This window comes from Carassius gibelio, chromosome B7 (assembly GCF_023724105.1).
Source record: "Carassius gibelio isolate Cgi1373 ecotype wild population from Czech Republic chromosome B7, carGib1.2-hapl.c, whole genome shotgun sequence".
NCBI lineage: Eukaryota > Metazoa > Chordata > Actinopteri > Cypriniformes > Cyprinidae > Carassius > Carassius gibelio.
Window position 1 is genome coordinate 12,329,591 of NC_068402.1, and position 24,933 is coordinate 12,354,523.

Below are 24,933 nucleotides of genomic sequence, written 5' to 3' on the forward strand. Positions count from 1 at the left end.
ACTTGTGAAGCTAGTGTTGGGTTCTGTTCAAGTCACGCTCAGGAGACAGCACTTGTGGCAAAAAAAAAAAAAAAAGAAGAAGTAATATCACAATAACAGTTTAATTAATATGGGCAGAGGATGTAAGCAATTAGTGTGGGGGGTTGCATCCTAACCCTTTTTTGTGTAAAGTTGTTAATTTAATTGGCACCATTAGAAGACAAAACCATAAACATTAAAAATGCTTATTTAAACATTTTTACAACTCTATGCACAAATTGAACAGAATGAATGAATGTGCATTTGTAAAAATACTTTACATTTTAATGTTACACTTTAAAATACCCATTTACCATCATTGCATGTTCCTCACTGCGATGTTATGTATTTTGTTCATAAAAGAAAACTTTTTACAATTAGATTTTTTTATTGACCTCACTCTCAAAGTTCCCACTGTAAGCAACATTTAAACTCCAGAGTAGCCCTAATCAGTTAAAAACGTCCAGTACAATTCAACAATATTCTGATACCACACAACTAGGTTTAAAGTAGCTCTTTATGGTCATTAAAATTCCAGAAACATAAATGTGCAAAACAAAAGCGTACACGCATCCAATCCACTGTGCTGGAAAAGAAAATAACCACAACGTATGAAAAAGATATTTTCAATAAAAAAAAAAAATCAAACACAGTCTGCATTAAATGTATTATGCTTACAAACCCAGCCAATTCCGTATTAGTTAAAACCGCAGCACACAAATGCAGGTAATCATTGACTGGGCAGGAGGTACTGTTTGTTGAAGTCTCTGGTGCGAGGTCAGTAACCATGTGACCTTTCTATGGCACATTGTTGTGGTCGAGGGGCATCTGTGGAGAATCGTGCCCATCGTGGGGTGGGCTATCGTGCCCCGGAGGCAGTGGCTGATTTTCTTGGGGTACATTTTGGCGTTCCTGTCCTAGATCCTGTTGATTTTGGGGTGCATCCTGTTGTTGTTGTTCTAGAGGGATATCTTGGTGTCCTGGGGGCAGAGGCTGGTGCTCGGGGGGCACAGGAGGCTGGTCATGTCCTAGTGACTCAGGAACAGCATTCCCTTCAACACCTATAAAAGTGTTTTGTATTATTGCCAAGAATAACAGGTTACACTTAAATGTAATGTTTAAAACTCTAGTGCATTTGTCAAGAATGTTACATGTTTAACATTAAAGTATATTTGCCAAGAATGTTGCTTTTGAAACAAAATGTTTAAATGTAAAAAAAAAAAAAAAAAAAAAAAAAACATTTCAGTAATGTCACTATTAAAATACATGTTTCATTTTAAATGTAAATGGTTAAAATTCAAGTATGGCTTGGAATAATGGTGTTGGTATATTATTTATTAAAATATTTTGTGCTTTCACAGCATGTAGCCACGGCACTGGAAACCATGTTAACCCACTGCATAAAATAACTGATATAATGTTTCTTTAACCGTCTTCACAATACGGTTAACCTAGAATAACATGTCAGTGGATCTCACCTTTAAAAGCCAGTGTAAGAATAGCTAGCCAGTGTAACCTTCTCAAGTATCTGGTTATATGTCTGAAGTGAAAGTATTACTTACGTTGTATCTCAAGTAGAGGCGGATCCTTCTGTGTTTTGAACCGCTCCATATGCTCCACAGCCTGATAAGGATGACGCACAGAACAGTTTTTTTTTTTTTTCATTTACTTGTTTTTAACAACTCTTCTTGTTGGTTTTTTTAAATACATTGAGCAGGTATGAGACAAATCAGTTCAGTCACCTGCTGCAGCTCTACTTTCTGAGCATTGAGCTGCTCCTGCTGTCGCTCCAGATCCTCTCTCTGCTTCTGAAGGTCAGCCGCTTTCAGATTCAAGTCTTCCTCCTGCCTGGCCAAATGCTCCTCAAACTCTCTCATCTCTTCTTCGGTATATTCCTGGTTCTGTTCTAGAGTCTGGGGTCATCCAAGATAATTATTAAGTTGTTCCTTATTAATTAGAGGACTAAGCTTTCAGGCAATCAATTAGGCCAACATGAAAGCGTGTATTAGTGAGAATTAAGCAATGGTCTGAATATCTGTTAAGTGAGTGACCATACTCACTTCCCAGCTGTCTGGTTCAAGAAACTCTTTTTTCTTTGTGGCAACAAGAAACTCATCTAAGGACACCAGTCTGTCTTTATTAAAGTCAACCTGTAAAGGCCAGGAGATTACAGATTTAGAAAAATTTGTTATCCCCCCCAGGGATATCGTCAATCTTCCTCAAGTTGCCAAGTCATACAAAGAGAATTCATCATTTAACCTCGTTCATGACATGTTCTCTCATTCGCAGCCTCTCCTCCTCCATTTCAACCATGTCATCCTCTTCATTAGTTGGATCATAGATTTTCTCCAGCTGAAAAAAATAATAAAACATCAGAATAGAAGCCATTTCATTTGCTGCTATATAATAGCAGAGCATGTTATAACTACAATTATGTTTTAATTGTATTCTGTGGTGAATTATGCAACTGTTATAATTACACTGTATACCTCTTTTGTGAACAGGGATTCCAGCTCTTGTTCATCAAAGAAGCCATCTCCGTTTGTGTCTGCAATACGCACACACACACACACACACACACACACACACACACACACAAAGAGCAACATTAAGCATGTAATTTCAACCTTCTCATATGCAGAATTCATCTAAGCAAGCAAAAATATTTTACCATGCAGATTGAAGAATGTTTTGGGGTCAAAATCTTCAGGGTCCAGGCCATCAGCCTCTTCCCACACTTCTTTGAGCTGATCCTTGCTACCCTACATAACAGAACACCCGACAAACATGAGCACATCCTCAATGAAATCACAAACATTAAAGGTGCTGTATGTACGTTTTTGACCCTACTAAAGCATTAAAATACCATAACATGTTTGCAGATATTTAAGAAACATGCTAGGTTAACATACTTGTTTATCTGAAAAACAATGCTACAGTCAGTTATTCTCCTTTGAAAATGTGTGTTTTGGCCTGAATGTGGGTCTCTGCTCCCCGGGTTGCAAGCTGGCAGAAAACACAGCATATTTCATTTCATTCATCATCAAATGCGCTCGTTCATGTTGGTTTAGTCAATCTGGCAACTTACGTGTGCTGAAGTCTGAGGAGGTGGTGCCAGGTGAAAAAAACCCTCTCCAATATCTTTAATTTGGACTGCAATACCTAGTTCAACCACTCTGTGTCAATCCTACATACAGCACCTTTAAGATAAGTAAATAGGTGGTGACTTACTGGATGATTGACTTTAGGGTGATCAGCATGTTTCTTCTTCATCTCCTCATAGTGCTCCTCTTCTTTCCTCCTGCCCTCCTCATCAAGTGTCTTCAGGTGTTCCCGTCTCTCATGCTCTTTCATCATTTCGTACCTTTTAAATTCTTCATGCCGTTCCTTGTCATAGTTCTCCAGATCTTTTGTAGCCTATATTGCAAGATCATAAATATGACTAAAATATAATTGCTTGACATGTTTTCGTCTTCAGTTATCTTGTGAATGCAAAAAAAAAGAAGGAAAATGGCCATGAAATGTTTCTTGGATGTAAAACAAAGAGTATTACATTACAAATAAATAGAATATTCAAGCATTTAAAGTGACAGCCACAGAATTAAATGAAATATAATAGAAGCTGGGTAACTGGAAGTAATGACGTACCGATTTGATAAGTCTGTCCAGATCCTCAACCTCAAATGTGTGTGGGTTCATGTGGTTCAGATACTCAAACTGTTTGAGTAATGCCTGGTGATCTACTGCAATATCTGATAAACATGAGAGAGAACAGTGTTCAGAGAATGTTTTGAAGACCCATTTTATGTTTATGGTCTGGTCATTCATTAATACACCTACATAGGAGAAAAGACCACTTACTGAACTGTTATTATTTCTACAGTCATTCTTACCATTCCCTCCTTCAATATCTTGCTTGGCTTTGATCAGGGTTCTCAGACGGCTGACCTCTTGTCTTTTAAGTTCATCCAGCTTGGTTCTCACATGGTGGCTGACAAAGTCAAGCTCTTTAGCCAACTTCCCTTGCTGAAATCAGCAGGAATGAATGGATTAGCTCTGCGTGACCTTTGTATTGTACAACACGACACAAATAAACCCATGCTATTTCTTACCTTTATATCTTCCATGTCTGTGTTGTGAAGCTTTTCTCTAAAATGTTGATCTTTTTCAAGGAAATCGATAACTTCCCTGAGATAGCGATCATAATGTAGTCCAGTGTCCTACAAATATAAATAACATGAGTGTATATACATTAAATACAACAGTGTTTTTTTTCTTTGTAAATGCTTTCAGAATTGTGAGCTTATTTCCACACAGAAATACCCATGCATATTTATGCATCCACACACTAAAAGTCTACTTACTATAACTTGCAACCAAAGCTTGTTTTGTAATTAGCTTTTGAAATATCTTACCACATTCTGGGGAGACTCTTTGACTGTTTCCTCTGGGAGTTTCACCTTAGTTTTATCTATGCTTATCGGCACTGCCTTGACCAAGGACATCAAACTCGCCAACACAAAGCAGCTGCTGAGGAGCCCCTTTAAATAGGACATCTGGAAAAATCAGCACACATATAGATGAAACATTAGACGGAGGAAACAGCTCGATCATATTAGATAGCGATACTGACTGGTTATGTCGCAAACCCTAGTGACCCGACTACCGTTTTTGGGAGTTCCATATAAATCTGAAGATTCAATTCGAAATATTTTCGACAGCACAATTCGAAAAAGCGTCTAGGTAGGCAACCCAGTAGGGCTCGAGACACAGCCAATGATTGGCAGATCAGCTCTCCAATAAACCCGTTACTAAGGATAAACAACATTAACAGGCAGTTAGCGGGTCACTGTATTAAACTGACGCTCAAAATATACATGGTTTTGTACGGCAAGCCATATGCATTTCAGAAATTTGGTTCGAAAGGCTGGCTGATCTCGACACATACAGGCTAATTTCATTAGCTTTCATTTGACTGAAGTCTACGCTAGACGTTATGGCGAAACTCGCTGGACATTTTATTAGTGAAAAGTTGAATTATCGATGCTGTATTTGGGTTTAAGGCCATTCGCAATGAAATAATGGCACTTACGGTGTCAGATTGGTTTCTATCGAGCTATCTCGGTTGTTTTCTGCTTCCTTTCATTACCACTGGCTTCCTGACTGTCCGCTATCTCGGATTGATGATGATGACTTTACAGAGGCGAGCTCAGCTAACAGAGCAGAGAGCAGCAGGAGGAGGTAGAGAGCCCGTCCACGTAGATCATTTTACAGCGCTTGACTTTCATATTGGGGTTTAGTGATATTGTTTTCATGACACGGATAGAAGGCTTCCTGAAGGGGGCGCGTGGGGGCTCAGAAAGCGATTCCTAGCTCAAGCGCATTGAAATAATAATCTTTTCTTTTAAATCATTTGTTCACTAGAATCATAATAGTTAACAATTATTGCGTATAATGGTTAGTACATTTCATACTAATATAATATTTTCCGAGTAATATCTATACAAATATTTTAAAATCATTATTTATTAATCGCAAACGCCTGTGATTGGTCCATCCTGACCAGCGCTGAAAAATGTAACGGGTAACAGGTGGTAACTATGTGTGTATGTTTGGAGAATAATAATAATAGATGTTTGGATTATACTTAAAACCCATATACAGACAACAAGAAGCTTTAAACATATAATAAGCTTAAAAGTACACAATGAGGCGTTGTAAATAAGATAATTATTATTAATCAGGGTGGCTATACTCCGCCCATTTTGTAACTCTGTAGATGCTACGATGCTACTGTTCTATGCGATTGTTCTATTTCCATAGCCCGCTTAAAGCAGGTGGGCTTTTCTTATAGCGCCACCAGCCGGTGGATATAAAAATAATAGTGTATTTTATTTTATTTTATTATTAAACGACAAAACACAGCACGTATAACAGGATGACAGGCAGTAATAAACTAAATTATGAAAACATAAACCCATTACATCACATAATGGACAGAATTACAACAGCATTTCATGACAAAGAACTTGTCTTGATCAAACCCAAAATGTTGATTCGAAATTAGAGAGAGAAGAGACTAAGTATAAAATATGATTTCTGAATAAAAAAAAAGTCATTTAAATATATTTTATATACAATGTATTGAGAAATTGTCTGCATTTATCGATGACAGAAATAGACGGCCGTAAAACATTTGGAAAAAATAATAGGAAAAAGCTATAATATAAAAATATCACATTTAACATACTAAACTAAAGTATGAAAGAAAAGCGAGGTAAAGAAAAAGAACAGCAAATGAAAAAGACTTAAAAGATCCTGAAATCAACAGACAGGGCGTGATATTTGACATCACTTCCGCCTCCATACTTCACTTCCTCTCGGCCTCGGCTCGGTCTTTCTCTTTCCTCGCTCTCAAAACCGCCATCATGGGTCGTATGCACGCTCCTGGGTAAATGTTTATTCTATGCTAAAAACACATTCTATAGGCCACACTACCAACCCAAAATACGGTTAACTCTTTATAACACACGTTGAGTCTGGAATATGGGTTTCCATTGGAGCTAGAAAAGAGGTTTTGAGAAGTACATTTAGTCCCACGTTCTCTTCCCCTGTGTAGCGCGAGGGTAGCACATGTAGAATCAGGCGCTGCAGGACGGACACATGAAGGATCGTTTCACGCTGATTCAGTTCACATTGACAGTTTATCTGCGCTCTGATTGTTCTGGTATCATTTGGCTTATTTTAACATAACCTACGTTTGTGTGTCAGATGTGCTGGGCGGTTATTAGGGTTGATCAGACCACCACCTAAATGTATTTATGCAGTCGTCAGAACATTTAATAGTCCAACTCTAATTTCATGTTCCCTTTAGGTTTGGGATAACCTTTTGTTTACTTACCTATGCTTTATATATATGACCTGTTGTCCGTTAACACGTTTACGTTGGGGCTTACTGAAGGAAAAGGGAAATTGTTTAGAAGTTGTAATTTACGGTTTCCTTACAGTAAATGTTTAACTGTTAAATGCTTTATTTTTTTTTAGCAAGGGTTTGTCCCAGTCGGCGCTGCCCTATAGACGAAGTGTCCCCACAGTAAGTCCACTCATTCAGATTCGTGTGAAACAAATAATGAAAATCTAGATGGTCAAGGCTGTTAAAATAGTCCGTTGTTTTGCATTTTAGTGGCTCAAGCTGACATCCGATGATGTTAAAGAGCAGATCTTCAAACTGGCCAAGAAGGGTCTGACTCCCTCACAGATCGGTAAGTTCTTATTGATAGCAAATGAATCTTACCAAGTGCAGTCAGGTCCATTGTATAACAGTAATTTCACAAGATTGTTACAGCGCAGTTTTCTTACGTGATCATGCAAAGACAAGTTTGAAATCAATTAAGAGCATTAAAGGAAACAATCAACTAATAGGAATAAAATAAATTGAATTAGTAAAATGGTTATGGCAGTGTGCCACATTTGTAAGTTGCTTTCCACTAGAAGAGAATGCTTCTGTTCTTTTTTTTTTCAATGCTTCTAGATCTTTTTTCTTTCGTTTCTATCTTGTCTTCATATTTGTGGATTAGATGTCTGTATTGTGTGTCTGCACAGTTTCATTACGGAACTAATACCACCTGCCATTTTCTCCTTAGGTGTGATCCTGAGGGATTCCCATGGTGTTGCTCAGGTGCGTTTTGTCACTGGCAACAAGATCCTTAGGATCCTGAAGGCCAAAGGTCTGGCCCCTGACCTGCCTGAGGATCTCTACCACCTCATCAAGAAGGCTGTCGCTGTGAGGAAGCACTTGGAAAGGAACAGAAAGGTAATAAAACGGTCATATTACGTCCTGCATCTTTTCAGTGTAGATGGTAACTTTTTTTTTTTATGGAAGAATTTGTCAAATGTGTTTCAGCTATTTTGTCTCATCATTGTCACTTGTGTTCTTGCAGGACAAGGATGCTAAGTTCCGCCTGATTCTGGTTGAGAGCAGAATCCACAGGCTTGCCCGCTACTACAAGACCAAGAGAGTACTTGCCCCCAACTGGAAGTAGTGAGTGTTTGACTTTGACAATACAATAAATTCTTTGGCTAATATGTAGTGCACATTTCATTGTCCCATTCTTCCCTTGTAAGAACTGAGATATTTCTGATGTGCTAGATAAACCTTGGAGGTAAATTAGCAGTTTGGTTTTTAATGTGCCAGCACTGCCAGTCCCCTTCACACAAAAAAACGACTTGCTTTCAAAAATGAGTTTTTGCTGAATTTATCTGATTGATTTGTTTGTTTTCATCCACAGCGAATCCTCCACAGCTTCTGCACTGGTGGCATAAATTTGCAGTTTTTGGAAAAAATAAAATATCTGGTTCAATTAATGTGTTTGTTTATTCTATCAGAACGATTCTTTACCCCAGTTGGATATAGAACTGATGCAGTTGCATAATTTTTTGTTGTTTGTAGAATACAGCAGATATACGTGTGTATTGTCACGTAAACGTCTCATTCAGAATCCATCATAACTGAATGTTCACTTTACTCTTTTCAAACATAGTTCCTTTATGGTTTATGCAGTTGGAAAAATTTTAATCTTAAGTTTTATTTAAAATAATTTTACAGTCATTAAAAAGTTTTGAGGCCAGCATTTTGTAGTGTGTGTGCATTATCCTTTTGTGTTATTGAAAGTGTAAAGAACATTGAAAATATTTGAGTTAAAAGTATTGCTCAAAATGGAAAAAAAAATAGGCATGTGGATATATTTGGTATTGTTTCATGGACTTTAAATTCAGTAAATGACCAGTGATCTAAATACATGTCTAGCTGGCTCTAAGATTAAAAAGAAATGCCATTATAATGTGCCATTATTTGTTAGAAAAAAAAATCAACACAACATCATGAGAAGCTATTGTGAGGAATGGATGCATGGCTCAGTAAGTTTCTAAAAGTTTACTAGCTGAATCACTAGGTTTGTGTCATTAGTATAAAATGAAATGCCAGTTATTCTAAGGAAATTAGATTAAGAAGATCATAGAGAGGGGAGACTTGATTGTAAGTAACCGCGCTAAGGATCTTGTCCACTAGAGGTCAGTGCTCACTCACCTTTTAAAATGCGTTCTAACGGTAATAAAAAAAAAAAATAATCCAAAAGTGTTAAATGGCTAAATTTGTATAGTCTGCATTAATCCCTGCCGTCGAAAATATTCTATTAAAAATAATCACCTGGTGTACAGGGTATGTTCTTTTTAATAAGGAAAGCAAATGGGCATTAGTTAAATATGTCCCGGTTAAGGATGTTTTTAGTCGGCCTTTCATAACCGACACCTTTTATATCCTTTAAAAACTTGATTTGTATTTTTGTTCAATTAACACTCTGGCTTTTATGTAAAAAGCCTTTAAATACCCGCTTTAATCATTTTCTTAAAAGCTCTGGCGGTCTATTATGAACGGCAAAATAACTAGTTTTCAGTTTGATTCAAAGTCATTAGTTGACTAATAGAGGTCACATCACTGAGATTAGCTATTTTAAACTGTGAAATGAAATAACATACACTTTCCACAAACTGTAGCTCTTACAGAGTTTCCACCGTGGATGCATATGCATTTCAATAAATTAGAATGTAGTGGAAAACTCAAATTGTGAAACTCTCATATTAAATAAATTAAATGCACAGAGACTGAAGTAGTTTAAGTGGTTCTTTTAATTGTGATGATTTTGTCTCACGTCTAAACAAATTAGTATATAGTGACATGCCAATCAGCTTATCAACTCAAAACAAAGGTTTCCTGGGCCTCCAAAATGGTCTCTCAGTTTGGTTCACTAGGCTACACAATCTGAGCCTGGCATCAAGGCATACAAACGTGTCAAGGAATTTGGCTACAGTTGTCATATCCCTCTTGTAAAGCCACTCCTGAACCATAGACAACATCAGAGGCATCTCACCTGGGCTAAGGAGAAGAAGAACTGGACTGTTGCCCAGTGGTCCAAAGTCCTCTTTTCAGATGAGAGCAAGTTTTGTATTTCATTTAGAAAGGTCCTAGAGTCTGGAGGAAGGGTGGAGAAGCTTGTAGCCCAAGTTGCTTGAAGTCAAGTGTTAAGTTTCCACAGTCTGTGATGATTTGGAGTGCAATGTCATCTGCTGATATTGGTCTATTGTGTTTTTTGAAAATACATTTTGGAGCACTTCATGCTTCCTTCTGCTGACCGGTTTTATGAAGATGCTGATTTTCATTTTCCAGCAGGATTTGCCACTTGCCCACACAAAAGTTTGTTAAATGACAATGAGGTTGGTGTGCTTGACTGGCCAGCAAACTCACCAGACCTGATCCCCAGAGAGAATCGTTGGGGTATTGTCAAGAGGAAAATGAGAAACAAGAGACCAAACAATGCAGATGAGCTGAAGGCCACTGTCACAGAAACCTGGGCTTCCATACCACCTCAGCAGTGCCACAAACTGATCAAATACATGCCACGCAGAACTGAGGCAGTAATTAAAGCAAAAGGAGCCTCTACCAAGTATTGAGTATACATGTACAGTACATTAACATAATTTCCAAAAGGATAATTCAGAAAAAATGTTTAGTTTTTATTGGTCTTATTAAGTATTGTAATTTGTTGAGATGAATTGGGGGGTTTTTGTTAAATGTGAGCCAAAATCATCACAATTAAAAGAACCAAAGACTTAAACTACTTCAGTCTGTGTGCATTGAAATTATGTAATATACGAGTTTCACAATTTGAGTTGAATTACTGAAATAAATGAACTTTCCCATGACATTGTAATTTGTTGAGATTCACCTGTTATATCATCTGACGCACTGACACTGTTTAGCATGCATTTGTATTTGCAGCTCTAATACGAGAGAGGAAGAAGACATTGAGAGTCACCTGTTGCAGATCACTTTATTCTGCATGCAGCGATTTAACTGCAGTTGCCTCTGTATGAACTTCTGAGAGAGAAAAGTAACATTGAGTCACCTTGCAGCGTTGTGAGCTGCTGGCCGTGGTGAGGAAACCATCAGCAGCACAGTACTGCAGAGCTGCAGGAGTGCACCCCATTACTAAAGGTCTGTGACTGCGAGGGACAGACAAGAGTAGACGGAAGACCTTTTAAGTGGTATTACAGAAAGCCCCTAATTCAAACAAGCTTATTAGCCGGACATGTGCTGTGCTCTATGTTGGAGGCATATGGCGTTTTATTCAGGCGAAGTAGGGCAACAACATGGAACGCAGTCACGTCCCACCACGGTGCTGTTGTGCCCAGGGTTACGGTTCTGTCAGTCACAGGATGCTACTCCCAAATCCACTCGACCGCCTCTAAGAAGTGTCCGTCAAAGCCAAGGGACACGGCTGTGTAAAACTGCTGACACAATATCAAAGTGCACTCTGCAGATGTCATTTTTGTTTCATTTTACATTAAAATGTAAATGTTTTAGGAGTCTTAGAATGAATGCCAATATCTTCTTTAGAAATAATCTAGCCTATTTATGTATAACAATAGTGGGTGAAATGTTTGAAGCTTTATTATTAAGATCAGTAAAAAAATTGAAATGATTGTCAAAAAATAAACGGAAATATACCAGCAGCTGACTTTGTAGCATATTACTGCAGCCACAAGCATCTTTTGCCAGTGTTTCATCAATGTCTCTTCTGTTTGAGTTTAAGTCATCCTTAGGGGGAAATGTTGCATCAAACCAACAAAAGGCTTGCCGACAAAAGTTCCCCCAACTCCAAAGGGATTTTGTGTTAAAATATTTATACAGCTCTCATGTGTTTGATGTAGATACACAACTGGAGTCAAATAGCTGTTCTTGGCGAGAACAGAGTGTAAATCGGGGATACAAGGGATAATTCCTGTTTTGTTCAAGGGAAATGGTTCACAAAATTTCCTTTAATCCATGTTTTTATCCCAGCCAATTCATATGATATGGTAACCATGATTTTACCAAAATCGGATATGTTCCTGGATCAACATTCCTGTTGTTCCTGCAACAACATTCATTTGGAATATTTTGTAAGATTAAAAATACAGTAAAAACTGTAATATTGTGAAATATTATTACAATTTAAAACAATTGTTTGCTATTTGAACCTTTTTAAAAACATCATTTCTTTCTGTGATGACAGGCTTCAGTGTCACATGATCTTTCATAACTCATTCTAATATGCTGATTTGATCATCAGCTTTGAAAACATCTCTGCTGCTTCATATATTTTGTAACAACTAATTTTTAAACAAATGCTCTAGGACCAGGAAAATGTATTTTCATGACAAAATCATGTTTATGCATATGAGATTTCTTTGAAAAATCTAAATCCACACATCTGAACATGAAGTGATGTGTATAAGCTATTTTAAAATTCAACACACGCGCACACACTAATCTTATGATGAAAATTAATTTATTAATAGTGAGAATATACTAGATGTACATTATTTTACTGTTGCCTCTTCGTCACTAATACAGTCCTTGTCTTGTGGTCCATTGACATATGTGGTGTGACTTTGAGCAGTGTCTCTTATACCAGGATGAAATTTATGGATGGCATGAGGAGACAGGGCAAGTCCAGTTTGGCGCAGTGTAAGCATTATTGTTAATGTCATGGTTGAGATGGCTCATTCTCAGTGCAGCCAAAGGCAGTCATAAGTGATGGAGCTGATAGATTGAAACCCTCTGCTGTGTCATTTATATTCACCCTGGTACACACACAAACAAGAACAAACATCATGACCTTCCATATTAACTGCTGCCTGCACGGAATGACCTCAGAGATGCACTCAGAGATTTTTCTGCACTGTTGTATAAAAGCAAGATCACTTTTAAATTATGTTTACAGTGATGTACACTCACATGAGGGATTCTTTGTCTTAAAAAGCTGCTTTGTTTTACACTGAACCGATTGCCTATTAACTTCGGTAATTAACTTGCATGAACAGCTGAACACTTGAACAATTTTTTTTCTGTTGGCAGGGGGAATTATACATAATTTAAAAATGGCTTACTGAGAATATTGCATTTCTACAATGACATTAGTAATAAAACACATTTACTTTTGTATGGCTTTTTTTTTTTTAATCTTATTTCCAGAATCCAGTCATGAATTTCCCAGTTCTCATATAACCACTAATAGCAGTTGTGAAATATCCCCACCTGCTGTTTGAACTGCACCCTACATAATGTCATTGTTAATCACATTAGTTTGTTTCCCATTTCTTTTGTTCCCCAAAAAGTATATTTTCCCCCTGTTATAGTTATAGTAGGTATAGTTGAAATATAAATACAAATGTTTCAAACGATATAATTACTGAATTGTTGAAGACATTTTATTTGCAGAAAGATGCAACTGACCTTGTTTATACACATATTTTCACATACTTGTACAGAAAAGGAGGTATTTTACAGTATAAGGTCAACCGTCATCTGTCAGCCAGACTACAGACTGTAGGTGGCTATAAATAGCATGGGCTAATGGAAGGATAATCAGCTGTTGTTGCAGTTGGATTGTTTCTATTGTAGTGACCCTGCCCTGCCTCAGTGAGAGGTTTGACCGGGTGTGTTCCTGTGGTTATCATCAAGAATGTATGGGAGAGTCTTTAGGTATGAGTTTTGAGTCAGAGATTTCTCATTCAATACAGACGTATTGGCACGTTTGCTTTCATGGGGAAGTGTATTCTTGTCCACATATTAGCTCAAGCTCATGTGTCCATTCCAGCAAATGTTTTGGATAGCGGAGTTAGTTAATATTAAATAATACAAATCATAGCCTATGTTATGGTTATCAGTAATAATAAATGATTTAATGTATTTATTACGTTTATTTATTAAGTAGGCTATTTAAATGTAAAAATGTGTAGGCCTAGCTAATTAATAAAACCTTTTTTGAATTACCATAAACATTTGAGTTACTAGATTTATTTAAATATCAATATCTTCTTGAGTACGCTAAAATATAAAATGAAACACAGTGTAGACACTTTTTTAAAGTGGCTCTTGCATATGATCAACTACCACTGAGCATTTATTAAATATTATTAACATATCTGGGTAGCTAAATAATAATATTCCTGTCTAGGTATATTTAAAGCAAATGACCTGATATTTTATTTTTTCTTCTTCCTCGTTTTCAGTTACATCACACAAAGGACCTATGCAAACAGGGAAACGTTGCACATATCAAAGCATGCAAAACAGAACAACTAATATGTTTTCTTATTAGACCAGCTGCCCTGCCCACGCGCACGCAGTGACGCAAATCACGAAAAGTGGCGCGAACAGAGTGACGCTAAAGTGTAAACAAAGCAACTTTACGCTGTTTTTGTCAGCAGGGAGCCAACAAGGCTTTCTCAGCATGTCTAGGACTCAAGAAAAAATGTTTATTCCGCAAGATATGTTTTCTCTGTCGGGTATTTTTGGCTGGGAAACACGTAGGAGAAACTTAAGGTTCATAGACAGGTTTAACCTGACCAAAATAATCACTCACTTAGTACTATTGTTATTTAAATCATTAGCCACTGTTCGCCTACGTATTACTTGCCAAAAAGCTCAAATATGTGCAGACTGTTGTCATGACCGCAACACAACAAAATGTCCAATGCAGTCTGGCTTTAATACAACTCTTACAAGGTATAAACAAGTAGCTTATCCAACTGTTTTACAATGCGCGTGTGACTTGCGGGAATGTTAATCTGACCATGCTTTCAAAGTGTAACTCGATCTGCATGAAGTTACACTCCTACAGAATTGGCTTTGCTTTAATAAAAGGTTGAATTTCGTCGGCGACATCTGTGCACTCCCAGCATCAACATCCCGCCTGATTAATGATGCCCCCTTTCTTTTCTGTCGGCTTATAACTAGGACAAAGACTTTCTCCAAGTTTGGCCTGCCCCTTTAACAGCAGTTCAGCCCTAGTGGTGATTATCGGACTGTCCGGTTCCCTGGAAACTCTGCGGCGCAGCTCTCACTTTAAACCGGGATCATGGCGGCTCCGCTCGGGCGGGACACACTACCTGAGCACTGGTCCTACGGAGTGTGTGGGGATGGCAGGGTCTTTTTCATCAAGTAGGCAGCCAATGAAGGGTTTAATCACAGTCGTTGCATTTTTATCGTGGTTCTGGTAAATCTGCACCTTTTCCGATGGGTCTCGTAACAGGTGTTTCTGTTTTCCAGCGACAAAACTCGCGGAACTACTTGGCTTCATCCCCGCACTGGTGAACCTGTCAACTCAGGACACATGATACGATCAGGTAGGGTAGTAAACTATTCTTTCTAGTCTAAACTTTGCACCCCGTAGTCGGATACTGCGGTCAGTGTGTTTAAAGTGAACAGTGGAAACACGTCCTCTGCATAATTGATGGTTGGCTACTTTCTGTTTCATTGAAAACTTAATCGAGTAACGTTATTGTACAAATATTTATCTCCCCTTAGATTTACCGCGGGGGTGGGAAGAGGGCTTCACCGAGGAAGGCGCCAGCTACTTTATAAAGTAAGCGATAGTAAATTTCTGGTTTTGTCCTTGTGAGACCGCGAGGATGCGAGTGCAACTGCAAAGCCCTCCCCACGAGCGCTCGCTCACTCCCGCCTCTCGCAGTGATCAGTGTCCGCTGTCTGCTCGTACCTTCACGAGTCAAGAAAAGACAGTTAACTGAATCCAGTCAGAGGTTTGACTTAATGTTTATTGCTGATTTTCTCTTCAGTGTGTAGATTATGTGAGGCAATGACATCGGGCAAATGATTTCCAGCTATTAGTCTGTTTGTCCATTTGTTTGTCCAGTTAAACGTCTGGTAGTTTATCTATCCAGTGGTCCATCTGATTGTCATTTATTTATTCATCCATCAGTGTGGAAATCATTTTATATTCACTTCCATCCATATTTATGTCTATGTATCCATCCATCCATCCATCCATCTAGATCTTCTCACATTTCTGGATTTCTCAGAAGAGGAAGCTGTCATTGATTAGTACATTTCTGTAACAAATATGATATTTGCATTCTGATTTGCTCAACACACACACACACACACACACACACACAAACACAATCGTTAGCACTTCCACAACTTGAAATAAAATATAGAGCGATTTATTATGGCACTCAGAAGAGACAAAGGTTTCAAAATTATTATCCTTCCCTGAGACGTTAATGTTTACCCAGCAGTTAAATATATATATTTTTATTTAATGCCAAGGTAAAATAATACAAAGCATATTTAGAAATGTATATTATTCTTTAAAAAAATGCAAAAAATGCTAGTTTGTCTATGTCTCTGTCTATCTCTCTGTTTGCACATCCAGTAATCCGTGAATCCATCTATTCGTCAACATCCATCTCCACCATGTCCAGCAGATGAGGAGACTCATGGGCAGATAGTGAGCAGCAGAAGTGAGATGAAGTAGACTGTGGCAGGCAGAGAAGAGTATTGCTTAGGGAGCTGCCTAAAAAAAAAAAAAAGCTGCTATAGGACACTAATCATTTTCAATGACGGTGGCAGGCAGAACTTAGAGAGAATGCAATCCCATAAAATTGGTGGTAATAAGAGTGAGAGTATTGGAGATCTGCGGGGGCCGTGGTCAGTGCTGCTGTATAGCATGATGCCTGTATCTCCTGAATTTGACAGAATGTGTGGCTTGGCACAGCTTGTCAGTGATTTTTTTTTTACATTGATCTTGACATTCTTTCTTTCAGGTGTGATCAGTTTTAAGAAAAAAAGTTGTTCTAGAGATGCTTCGGTAGTATGAATAGCACAGAAATGAAAGCAAAATATGTAATATCCTCCCTGCAATTAAATGTTGTAAACGTTGCAGCTGTTCCCTATGTAATGTTTCCCAAGATAGTTTCGTGTAATTGTAATAAATACTTTTGTATTAATGAACCAGCTCATGCTCTGAAAGATGATTTCCCTTGGAACCAGTAGATTCTATTTTCAGTCTTTCCTCTGAAATGGATTGTTTTCAAGATGGAATATGGGAAATATTTTAGTATTACATTTTTTAAACATTTAATTACTTTAACATGATTTTTAACTTTATTAGAATTTTAGATTGACACAATACCACATTTGCTTATTGCTTGCATTAGCCCTGAAGTTTTGTATTATAGCTTTACCTGTCTAGTTGACTTTAGATTGCAGTTGATAATGGCAAGGAGATCTGGTTCTTTGGTCTAAGGTATATTATGACAAAAAGAGCTTAAATGTGACAGTTAGCAGAATCTGTTACCATTGTCTTTGCAGCAATGCTAGTTAATTATAGAGCCCTCACTACTGTTTATAGTCACCCATGCAGCCCATTACCTCTCTCTGTGCCCACTAATGGAGGAAATGAAGGGCATTGCCCAGCAAGATAGAATGGATTTTCCCATTAAAATTCTTCTCATGTATGGCAAAGTGCTGGACCTTAACCTTCCCCATTTAGCGGATGTTGTACCCTGTCTGAACGTGTGTACGTGCGTGTGCCCATATGCCCGTGGAATGACAGAGATGTATGGTGCGATCACACAGCCAATTCATGGTGGCTTTGCAGCTTTGCTTTCCAAAGTCACTTTACCCATTTTGGCTCCGCTAATGTGGAAACCACAACCAGATTACCATCATCATAGCCAATGCGTCTTGCCATTTACTGTGCTTCATTGTAGGACTTGCTCCATCTGACATATACTGTAAGAATGTTTTTTTGCCTGACTGATAATTAGTTTGTTTACAGTACTTCTGTAAATCATTTGCATGCTCTCTTGTTTAATCAAATTGAGAAATCAACGCGACAGCTGCCAGTAAACAGCCAATGTAATTGCACTTTATGCTGCACAATGCAATATTAACAAACTAATTGGGGCAGCAGGAGCAAATAAGAGGCAATGTGAAGCTACTAGATAAGATTGTAGAATCCCCTAACGGATTTGTGTTTAAATGGTAAAAGGGCCTTTTTTTGCCACTGCACAATTACTTGTTGCAGGATTGCAGTAAAACAAATATTTACTTGTGGCTTATTTTCAGTATTAGCTTTGGAGAGCTCTTGAATTCATTCACCAGAGTAAATATAAAGTGCACAATCCTGTAGTGATGGAACAGGGCTGATGAAGATTGTGCTGTTGGATGGTGCTTTTGGTAACCCAGTTTTATTATTAAAATTGCTTTGTGATTTATTGTTCCTCTGTATTACTCATTAAGTTGTTTTATCCAACTTAAGTCTCATTTCACACAGATGCCAAAATATCAGGGAGCCACATCATCTGACAGATCTTCCATTGAGAATATCACGGCAATCACCCAGTTATCTCAAAACGCCACCAATGTAGTCCGTGCAATCCAGAATGCATTTAGTGTCTTGCTCTGTGCTTTGCATCTAAAAAGCACCACTTTCCCATAAAGCTGTTTATTTGTTAGTTCAATGCTCCACTGGTGTCTGGCCAGAAAACTGCATCTCGTCAAAGCTGCTATAGTGAGAGGGGGTGTTTTAAAGGTCAAAGAAAATGATTTTAGAAATGTGTTATTGCTGACAGTTTTATTGTGGGCCATGTGAAGGGACTCATTGTGCTGCGTCTGGGCACAGTCAAATACTGAACAGTGCAGCTCAGAGGCCTTAGAGAGCTGAAATGTCAAGACTGTAAAGTAATGCACTTATTTGTGGGCTAAATGACATTACGGTTCCTGTTTTGATCCTGCTGGACATGTCTTTGTGTCATTTTGTGTTAACACCCTAGAAAAGGGGGCTTATTGTAATTTTAGTTAAAGAATGCTAAAAAAGGGGAAAGGCTGCAGTTGCCTATTTCTGCCTTTTTAGGTATGGTGAGTGCCTTTCCAGCCCTTTAATCTGTCCATTTTGTGGTTTAAATTGCATTGCTTACTGTCTGTGGTTATTTGACTCACTTATGCCAAAGAATTTAGCATGCACCATTTGTGTCAAAACTGGCAGTCGTAAGTTACTGCAGTCTGTGCACTCCTTCACTCAAACTTTGAGAATTATTTATTTTTCTTTTATCCTCTTGTAATTTTATAAATCAACTTTTAATGGCTATAGACAGCATAGTGTAGAGTACTGAATGCTGTTAAATGTGGAGCAGTAGGGAATATGGAGAGAGCGATGCTTCGACTGTCCTTGAGACAAAGCACGCTTGGGTTGCATTAGGCACTCGCAGACCATAATTTCTGCTGATGTGATTATTATTTTTGTGCTTCATGAGGGACTGCTCTGTATCCGGCATACTGGATTATTATCCAAATTATATTTGATATACTGCAGGCTTGAATTATGCCAAACATTTAATAAGTCCCATAAAATGTATAGCTAATGGATTTACTCATGTGTCTGTACACATCCATCATTCATCTAATTAAGTGATATGAATGGAAGGAAAGCATCTCAGATGTTCCCACTCATTTTGAGAGATTGCTGCCAATACAGAGACACATGTTTTCCATCAGTGTATGCAGGAGAGACGACTGAAGGTGGATCCTGAGTCGACTTTTTAAATAAATAATAAAAACAAAATGTTTCTGTTAGGTTTCATATTATGCAATTGATATGAAGATACTGTAGTACTTTTTAAGAGGTGTTTGTGGTCTTGTACATATATTGTATGTACAATACAAAAATAATTAATCTATAATTGCATAATAGATTGATTTCTGAGGAACCACACTGGAGTAATGACTGCTGAAAATTCAGCTTTGATATCACAGGAATAAATCACTTTAAAATATAATAAAATAGAAAACAGGTATTTAATTTGTTATAATAATTCACAACATTACAGTTTTACTGTATTTGTAATGCAGCCTTGGTTAGTATTAGTGACGTTTTTTAAAAACATTTAATTCTTTTCATATAGTTCACAATACACAATACACCTGTTTTGTGGAATGACCTATGTGACTGTATTAGAGGGTTGTGACTCATGACAAATGATCTCTGAAAGGTCCACAAAGGTCAGCTGAGCGTGAGGGATGCTTTATTGAACTCTGTGTACATCAGAAGGGTTTGGCTGAGTCATAAAGAGTCAAGGTGATTCATCTCTATAGCCTGCATTGGAGCCTCCGATAGAGAATGGCAGGAGGTCTCAGCAGGCCTCTGCTCCAGCCTGGACGATCAGCTGTGTGAGGAATGGTGCATGTGCAGAAATGTCTTTTCCACTCTACATCTGTCTCACTTCAGCAGCTTTTCAGAAGGGTTTGAGGGTCAGTGTTGTTTATCAGAGTGACTGTCTGTCCTTCATCTTACCAAGGGCTTATATTGGCAGGTTCACAACTAAGAGAGTCTTTACTAGGACAGTCAGGGGACAGAGGTCTTAATTAGTGCATACTGTGATATCCTATAGTTAAAGCGTTGTGTAGTCCTTGGCTTATGAATGAAAATTGGCAGTATTTCAACATTCTCTTTATTGTCTCATGTCCTCCTGAATGATTCTGAAATTGTGTTAGCAGTTTAGATCACCTGTAAATTGAAGTTCTGACTTTATTTGCTCATGTTTGATGCAGGGTTGTCAAGTCCATGTGTACTAAATGTGAAAACACCCCTGAACTGCTGCCGTGGGTCGATTTCCCCCCATGGGTTAAATGTTTGAAATATTGCCTAAATTACTTTTGACTTAAATGGCCACTGGTAGGAAGCATTTGAGCTGTGTTTATGATCAATGGGATCTGCAAATGTCCATGAGCTGGGATCTAACTTAATTAATGTGTGGGGCTGAGGAGGACTTGAGTGAAATTCAGTTGTCAGATTGAGAGAATAAATGATCAAAAGCTTCATTGATAAGTAGTGCTGGGTTGCTTACTTGGGCTATGTAATTGTGAGGTGGCAGAATTTTTTTGGCTGGGCAGTGGTATATCAAACTCTGGCAGAGCCATGAGAAACGGTGTTTACTGTAACAGAAGCGAAATAGAATATTATGATCTTATGATATTATGATGAATATTATATAAGTTTGCTTGCTTGAGTTTGATAGGTTCTTGTGCCAGTTCTTCAGTCGGTTACTTTATTATTTTCTCTCAGAACGAGTTTCTCAGGTTACCTTGAATAGAAATTGTTCTAGCTAAAGTTTGATTTTCACATCAATGTTTCTTTGGAGAGGTGTATTTTCATTACTAACTATTGAACAGACAGTTTCATTAACATCAAATTAAAAATGAATATCTCTGGTGATAAGGTCCATGTTGACTCTGTTTGAGGACCCCCCCCACTCCAGACCCCCTTCTTTCACTTCACTGCTCATCCAACAGCCTGAGCTCAGGCCAAGTCTACATGTCGCTGCCGTGACAACAGCCGCTGCTTGTGCAGCAGGTTTTTGGAAATAAGAGGAGGCAAAACAATGGCGGGACTGTTGAGTGTGAGCGCCATAGTAAAATCAAACTCATTTACAGTACATAAGCCCTGTTGCAGGAGAAATAGCCTCCTCTTGAGAATATACACTATCATTAAAACGTTTGTGGTCAGTAGTTTTATTTTTATTTATTTTTTATATATTTGTGTACTCTTTTGATTATTAAGATTTTTATATGATTTACTTTACGCACCAGTGGATAGGAAAAGTTTGTTTTCCTTGTGCAATGTGGATTTCCCAGTTTTTCCGACCCAAAAAGCCAATGGATACTCAGAAAAGTAATTCTGTACTGATCTTGTGCAATTCTAGATCTCCCCAAAGGCACTTAGACACAATGGAGTCCTATTGGGACAATATCCTTTTTGTCATTTGGGTTTACATCCCACTGGAGCTGCAGTGGAAGTGTTGTATTTCCATGAGACTGTAGCCCTAAACTGACCGCATACAGAGAATTAGATTCCCAAACACCAGCTCTCCGACACTCCCACAGTTGGAACTCTTGGGAAAAAATGTAGAATTTCGGTTTTTGGTATTTTACCTCAATTGCCCTTTCTCTTCAGATCTGCTCACGGTGCGTTGAGCCCACCCCCCATTATTGGTTCAGTCTCCTGCAGTTCTTAGGACGCCGTCAGTTAATTAACAATGATGTGTTTCGGTAGAGTGGAGGCAAAACACTTTAAATGTTGATTAAAGAGGATGGATTTCCCTATAGGCACCATCTCCCAGCAATGTCAGTGGAGCAGCATTTGTGCCAAACCAGCAATCCCCCTCCACGTGTCATTGTTCTTGTGGATATGTGTTTTTAAGCAGTCCCATACCTTTATTTCAGAGGCAAATGACCTTTTGACTTTTTATTTTCTGATGGTGTAGAGTCATGCTACATTACCTGCTGTCACATGGCTTTGAAGTAAAGTGGAGATACACTCACTCTGCAGAACGGGCTACAGCTAAGTGTTTTTGAGGTGAACTGTCATATTTTGGATATTAATAGCATTCTTTACTCTTGATATTGTGTTTAATTTAATCTAGAGACCTATTGGTATGACCCAAAACATCCTGAGTTTCTTCACAGTTCAGAGTTAATAAATTAAGCTTGAGATTAGACTTGATGCTATTGAGAATTGATAGTATTGGGTGTATTTAGGAAAAGAAATCACAAAATAGTTCCAGTGCAAATACTAGTTTTTCAGTATTATTACTATTCTGCCTTGAACGAAAAATGAACATTTGGTCATTAATTACTCACTTTACTCACACAATTACTCACACAAATGTGTAAGATCTTTGTTCATCTTCTGAACACAAATTAAGATATTTTCGATGAAATCCAAGAGCTCCCATATGTTTTAAAAAAGGAACATTTGTAGAAACTTTGATTGTTTCAGGCAAATTTTTGTTTTGTGCAAGCCTTTAGTCTTTAAAAATATATTTTTAACTATCATTATCTTCTTTTACTTAACTGGAAGATGTTGCCCCTTTAACAAATAATGTCCTCCAGAGTGTTTAGATAAAGCATAAACAGTCATATAAACACTTCATCAGTTTATTACCAGGTAGATACAACCTCACTTTTAAAGTTACTTGGTTTATTTTCTGTCTGTGTGTGATTTTTGTTATAGCTATGCATTGTTGGACTTTTTTAGGCCATGTCAGGAATACTATGAATGTCCGTGACCTTTACATGACATCTGCTCCACTGACCTGTGTTTGTTTTCTTTGTGGAATCCCTACATGTGATTGGCTCACTTTTGTAGTCCACCTCAGTGCCGAGTAGCGGTTGTGCTTCGTTACAGTATGTCAGACAAAATATTGCAGCGAAAGCAAAGTATTACAAATATTATAGGTGCAGTAGCTGTTTTTGGCTTATCTCAGTCAGCTGTTTCATACTATAATGTTTACATAGGATGGATGGATGCTTACTCAGTAGCAGATGTTCACTTCAGTTAGATTGATTTGAAATCCGAAGTGTCTCGACTTGTTCACTAGTTCTGTTTGATCCCTCAGATGTTTTTCAGCATACGCATGAGGCATTATGAGACAGCATGTTTGTGCCAGTGTTACCTCACTCTCTTTCTCTCTCCCCCTTACCCTCTTTCTCTGAAGAGAATAGGGGATAAAGTGATTATGCTGCGTTTTTCAGTGAGGCAGGAGCCTTTCGCTGTGACGGGACTGCTTAATGTTTTTTCTGTTGCGGTGGGGGCTGTGCGCAGTGGAGCCGCAGTGGACCGGACTGTTCATGAGAAAAAAGAGAAGTGCTCCTTTTGAACTACCTGCAGCATGAATCATTTATCTTGTGGATATCGCGTTATTTGTATCTCACCAGCAACAGCGGGGGTCTGCTTATGAATCCAGCCATGACTGATTGTCTTGAGAAGTGCAGGGTTGGGCCAGATGTAAGAATTGGCTTCCTTTCCATTCATGAGCAGGAATTACAATTGAATTGGCCATGTTTCACAGGAGGTTGAATTGGAATTTGAATCAGAATGACAGGAAGATAAATGGATAAATGAAGTCTCACAAATTTCACTAGTTTTATAAGTTTTGCAGCATAAAATATTTATTTTCGATTATTTATTTAATTATATACATTGTTGATTTTGTCTGACTATGCCTATTCATTTCCTGATATATAAATGCTTTCTTCCCAGTGTGCATCACGGTATGTTCTCAGTATTTTTACAAATAAACATTGACATGAAAATTGGAATAGAGAACTTCATCCAGTATTTATCTGATCAAAACTACAGTAAATACAGCAATATTATGAAATATTATTACAATTTAAAACCACTATTTTCAATATGACAATTTAGTGTTATAAAAAAAAAATTATTATGATTAATGTTGAAAACAGTTGTGCTGCTTAATACTTTTGTGAAAACCATGATACAGAGAATTCAGATAAACTACATTTATATGATATAGACTCTTTTTTGGAACATTATAAATGTTTTTACAATCACTTTTGATCAATTTAATGTGTTCTATTAAAGTATTAAAAATATTTAAACTAATTGATTAATTAAGCTTACTGACCCTAGATCTGAATGGTATTGTATTTATAAAATGATTTTACTCAACATATAAACATATATTTGATGGCATCACATTGTTAACAATTTTTCAGCAGCCTTTGCTACCTAAATTCAATTCATATTCTGAAATCAAAATGAATCACACACATCCTTGGAGTAGCCAGTCCAGTTTAAATGACTTGCCAGAGGGCAGCTCTCAGCCACATTCTGATCTAATCTGGAGCGTAGGAGACCAGTCGTGCTGATTTTCTGCTTACAACTGTTGTATTGTAGCCTCAAGCAATCCATATTGTCCAGACACCGTATGTCACTTCCTTTGAGAAAGAAGAAGGCACCAGATACAAAGTGCCATGGTACCGTCACATCTTCCAAGACAGATGAAAGCCATGACAGGCTAAAAACACATTGTTTGTGTTAGTTGAAACAAATGGGACTGGCTGTAATAACAGAGCATTGACGAAGGGAAAGGACAGAGGAAAGACAATGAAGGGATTGAGAGAGGGGACAGTGGCTGCTTATGTTTTGCAGTATGTCACCGGGACCATTCAGTCAGATGCAGTTTGACTTGTCGTATTTAACCCTC

The 24,933-nt window shown here is 37.8% G+C and overlaps 3 protein-coding genes and 1 non-coding gene across 8 annotated transcripts in view; 3 read left to right on the top strand and 1 right to left on the bottom strand.

Moving 5' to 3' along the window:
- Positions 1 to 517: 517 nt before the first annotated feature.
- Positions 518 to 5,296, bottom strand: LOC127961661 (nucleobindin-2-like). Its single transcript, XM_052560875.1, has 13 exons — positions 5,111 to 5,296; positions 4,434 to 4,574; positions 4,131 to 4,238; positions 3,912 to 4,044; positions 3,667 to 3,770; positions 3,250 to 3,435; positions 2,690 to 2,780; positions 2,508 to 2,566; positions 2,278 to 2,370; positions 2,079 to 2,168; positions 1,761 to 1,931; positions 1,581 to 1,641; positions 518 to 1,079 (listed from the first exon to the last, which is right to left on the bottom strand). Exons 2-13 carry the CDS (start codon positions 4,572 to 4,574, stop codon positions 817 to 819), a joined length of 1,500 nt encoding a protein of 499 aa, XP_052416835.1. The 5' UTR covers positions 5,111 to 5,296; the 3' UTR covers positions 518 to 816.
- Positions 5,297 to 6,350: 1,054 nt separating this feature from the next.
- LOC127962650 (40S ribosomal protein S13) lies at positions 6,351 to 8,382 on the top strand. Its single transcript, XM_052562279.1, has 6 exons — positions 6,351 to 6,469; positions 7,063 to 7,111; positions 7,202 to 7,280; positions 7,662 to 7,831; positions 7,959 to 8,059; positions 8,307 to 8,382. The coding sequence occupies exons 1-6, from the start codon at positions 6,447 to 6,449 to the stop codon at positions 8,338 to 8,340; spliced, it is 456 nt and encodes a 151-aa protein (XP_052418239.1). The 5' UTR covers positions 6,351 to 6,446; the 3' UTR covers positions 8,341 to 8,382.
- LOC127962766 (small nucleolar RNA SNORA19) lies at positions 8,108 to 8,237 on the top strand. The gene has a single exon (XR_008154638.1). It is a non-coding gene; the product is annotated as a small nucleolar RNA SNORA19 (small nucleolar RNA).
- Positions 8,383 to 14,488: 6,106 nt separating the features above from the next.
- plekha7b (pleckstrin homology domain containing, family A member 7b) overlaps positions 14,489 to 24,933 on the top strand; it is a 144,606-nt gene continuing 134,161 nt past the window's right edge. For 2 of the 5 annotated variants that reach the window (XM_052562386.1, XM_052562387.1), the window contains exons 1-4: positions 14,490 to 14,626; positions 14,858 to 15,061; positions 15,170 to 15,246; positions 15,428 to 15,485. In XM_052562386.1, coding sequence (XP_052418346.1) covers positions 14,979 to 15,061; positions 15,170 to 15,246; positions 15,428 to 15,485 — 218 coding nt within the window. In that variant the 5' untranslated portion in view covers positions 14,490 to 14,626; positions 14,858 to 14,978. Of the gene's footprint in view, positions 14,627 to 14,857; positions 15,062 to 15,169; positions 15,247 to 15,427; positions 15,486 to 24,933 lie in introns of all 5 variants that reach the window. The other 3 variants (XM_052562385.1, XM_052562388.1, XM_052562389.1) reach the window with 3 other exon arrangements.